The sequence below is a fragment of the Propithecus coquereli genome, unplaced genomic scaffold (assembly GCF_000956105.1).
Source record: "Propithecus coquereli isolate 6110/MARCELLA unplaced genomic scaffold, Pcoq_1.0 Scaffold158, whole genome shotgun sequence".
NCBI classification, from domain to species: Eukaryota; Metazoa; Chordata; class Mammalia; order Primates; family Indriidae; genus Propithecus; species Propithecus coquereli.
The window spans coordinates 4,854,733-4,858,209 of record NW_012140302.1 but is presented as its reverse complement, the minus strand read 5'-3'; the positions used below and the strand labels follow the sequence as shown (position 1 = coordinate 4,858,209).

The following is a 3,477-nucleotide window of genomic DNA, read 5'->3' as shown; positions in this document are numbered from 1 at the left end:
TTTAGAGTATAAGAAAAATATTAAAAATACATTTTCTTGGCTATAGGCTACTTCTGATATAGGAAGATGTCTACACAAAAGTATATGAACTATTACCACTTAATATATGTCTAATTTAGGCAGACAAACAAGCATTAAGCAATGTTATATAAATGCTGGCAGGGTAACTTACTCAATTAAAGATTATCTCTGAAGGCTCTATTTACATTTCAGTCATGAAACAATTAGTGCCAATCTGATTAAATGATTGCCGATATTAGCATTAATGATAGTAGGGAAGCATTTGGGGAAAACTTAAAATTTTATTTTATCTCTTTCAGATTTTCTCATTGCTGCTTGAACTCTAATTAGAATAACTTCTCAGAAAAAGGCCACAATTAGAGGAGTAAAAGGATTTCATGTGGCAGGAGTAAAATAGTATTGTCATATCCCATCAATCCTCCAAGCACCCACTCTCAGAGAACATTCACTGCACTCTCTTGTGCCAACTCCAAAAGAGATTTTCCCAAGAAATGAGTTACAGGCAATTTTAGTTCCCATCACTACCGTCCATTTGTCATAACTGAAAAAAATATCCGTTATATTATAAAAAGATTCTGTTATCCAATATTTGCTAATTATGATGGAGACCAGAAACATACACAGTTTCAAAGAAAACAATTGAAGGGAACATCTGAAAGTAATTTCCCTCCATTCTTTGTTGTTCTGCTACTCACGGCAAATCTTCCAAACTGGAGGCTTCATGTCTTGGATCCAATAGGTCATAACCACATTCATTGTAGATTTCCAAATAGGAAATGTGTGTCGTATATATTTTGCTGCCGTCCTGATTGGAAAAGGGAAAGATATTACTTAATGTCTATAAATGGTTCAGCTTAGAGGAAGATGAACACATTATCACTGTAGTTTCCGCAAGTCTCTCTCCTTTTCTCTCTCACTTTATATGGTTTACATTTTCAGTTCGTGATACTTTCAAGTTGCCCGTTACCATATGCATGAGGCTTTTTTTCTAATGGCCAACACCCATGATTACAAGCAACTTCAGTCTGTTATTTTTTATTGGTTCCACATTATACATAAAAAGTCAATATATACTTACAATGAGCCAAATTGGTTGCAGAACTGTATAACACACCATTTTTTACTTTCCAGACTCCCCCCCAAAAAAGGTTACTAAAAAAAAAAAAACTTACATTCTGTGAATAGTCTATTCATAAAAGAGTACAGATTACTATTTTGGTTTAAAAATTTTAGTAGCAAAATAGTTTCCATCCTTAATCATATTTTTTTTTTTACTTTTATAATACTCAAAATTTTCTGAAGACATAAATAGATAACAATGACAGTGAGTTCAAGAGGACAGAAGATAGTTTAGATCAGTCAGATAAGAGTGGACATTAATAGTTCACTGCCTGTACCTCGCCCGTGGGTTAATTTTTCTGGCCCAAGGGGGCAAATCAGGGATATTTAGCTGTAGGTTAGAAAGAGATGTTTTCTGTGGGTCATTGCCGAAATATGATGACATAAGCATCAATGTAATGAGGCTAAACATCAAGGTGACTAATCCTAATCTCAGTTCTGCCAATAGACAAAACAGACCCATTCTTTCTGAGGTGTAGTCGAGAATTTTTTCAGCTCTTGAGAAAGTTCAATTTTCAATACAAAATATCCAATAATAGCACCTTCTTCTCATTCTTCCCAAAATACAAATTCTTCCATTTCTGCAAATATTATCATGCTTCTCACAAGAGGAGAATATATTTGTGACTTGTGGCAAGAAGTTTGGCAGGTTGGCAAAGTGGATACTAACAGAAAATTTGATTAGGATGACCTTCCTGATTGAGTCTCTCCCATATTCGAGACAATCCATTTAACAGGTGCTGTTCAAAGGAGAGGGAGAGGACCAACTCATAGCGACAGGGGAGAGAACAGCAGCCTGAAAATCAAAAGCTGGACTTCTACTCCAACCAGCTGTGAGCTTCTACCATGTCAGGCCCCAGTTTTCAAACTCATTAAAGTGAGGAAATTAGATAATGAATCTCTACATGTTCTTCAGTTTAAAATGAGTGATTCTTTGGTCTAATAAAATGGCTCAAACTATCCAAATAAAGATACTACCATCTCATACAAACAAAATGACATATGAACAATTAAGGCAACTCTCAGCCAGCACATGACGATAAGAAAAACACTCAAGCTACAGCTGAGGTTTGTGTTCCAGTGCTCTGTGAAGGTGACAATGCGGACTGCATTACTAAGCAAACTTCTCTCAACCAAATGCTACAAATTGTGCTGATGCTTATCCTGATGAATAGCCTCTCCTATTGATTACATTAGTGTCCTAGTCTTTCATTCCAACATAATTCTTTGGGTTGTAGCTTGGTTAACCCAGGTATCAGAGATGATAAACACTAGACAGACTCTAGTCTGGCCGTTAGTCTAATCCAGTGTTTCTAAAATATTCTATGAAATATAATACTCCTGGGAGAAAGTGTCCGTTCCATGGTCAACAATTCACACTCTTCCCTCTCTGGAAGAGTCCCAGAGCATGTTAAAGGCCCTGGGGGGGTCCTTCAGCAACATTATTAGATCCTGTTTAAACCAATGTATTTCTAAAATTCACCTGAACATATATGAAATATCCCAGAGATTATGGTTTGAAACTTTAGCACCCAGTTCTGAGCTCTACTTAGCATCAGACATACTGGATCTACCATTTATAATTAAATGAGTGGTCCAAAACCTTTATCCTTAATTATTTCACCATGAAAATGGGGAAAATAATCCTGATCTTGCATAGCTGTTGTGACAGAGAAATATGAGAAATAATGCTCTATCTTTAAAAGTTTACCAAAAATGTGTGGCCCAAAACAGGCATCAATGAATCATTGTTGCTGCTGTTGGTATTATATTGCTGTTGTTATTGTTTTTATTATTATTTCTGGAAGCCTTCAAATGGAGAATTCAGTATGTGAATATAAAAGGAAAGGGGGGAAAAAAAGCAAAAAGGACATCCAAAAGAAAAGCAAAAAGGACATCCAACTTATATGTTTGTCTGCAGTGGAGAAACTCTCTTCTTCCAGAAATTAGAATAAATCATAAAAAGTCAGGAAAATGGCAGGTCTACTACCCTGAAATGATAGCTATAATGCCTTTGGCTCATCCAGCTTCTGCATTTTGTGGACTTTTGCTGGAATACACACCGAAAATTCACTGAGCTATGTGGCAAGCTACCTTTCCTTATTACTCCTTTTTAGTGTTTAGGATTGCCAGATTCTAATGTAACACACATGTTTCCTGCAGACAGCTTTTTCTCCTGCCCCGAAACAAGTTTGAACTTCACAATACTCAAAAATAATGAGTAGGGATTTCTAAAATAAATGGAATCAATTTTCTTCTCTTAAATCCAGTAAAATTGTGCTCCTATCATACTCATAGGCATTTCAGGACCTAGCATGCACTAGGCTCTTACTTTAT

At 35.9% G+C, this 3,477-nt stretch overlaps 1 protein-coding gene across 1 annotated transcript in view; it reads right to left on the bottom strand.

Moving 5' to 3' along the window:
- KIF6 (kinesin family member 6) overlaps positions 1 to 3,477 on the bottom strand; it is a 480,713-nt gene that overhangs the window by 345,563 nt on the left and 131,673 nt on the right. Inside the window, exon 4 of the mRNA XM_012640809.1 lies at positions 717 to 826. Within this exon, the coding sequence (XP_012496263.1) occupies positions 717 to 826 (110 nt within the window). The remainder of the gene's footprint in view (positions 1 to 716; positions 827 to 3,477) is intronic.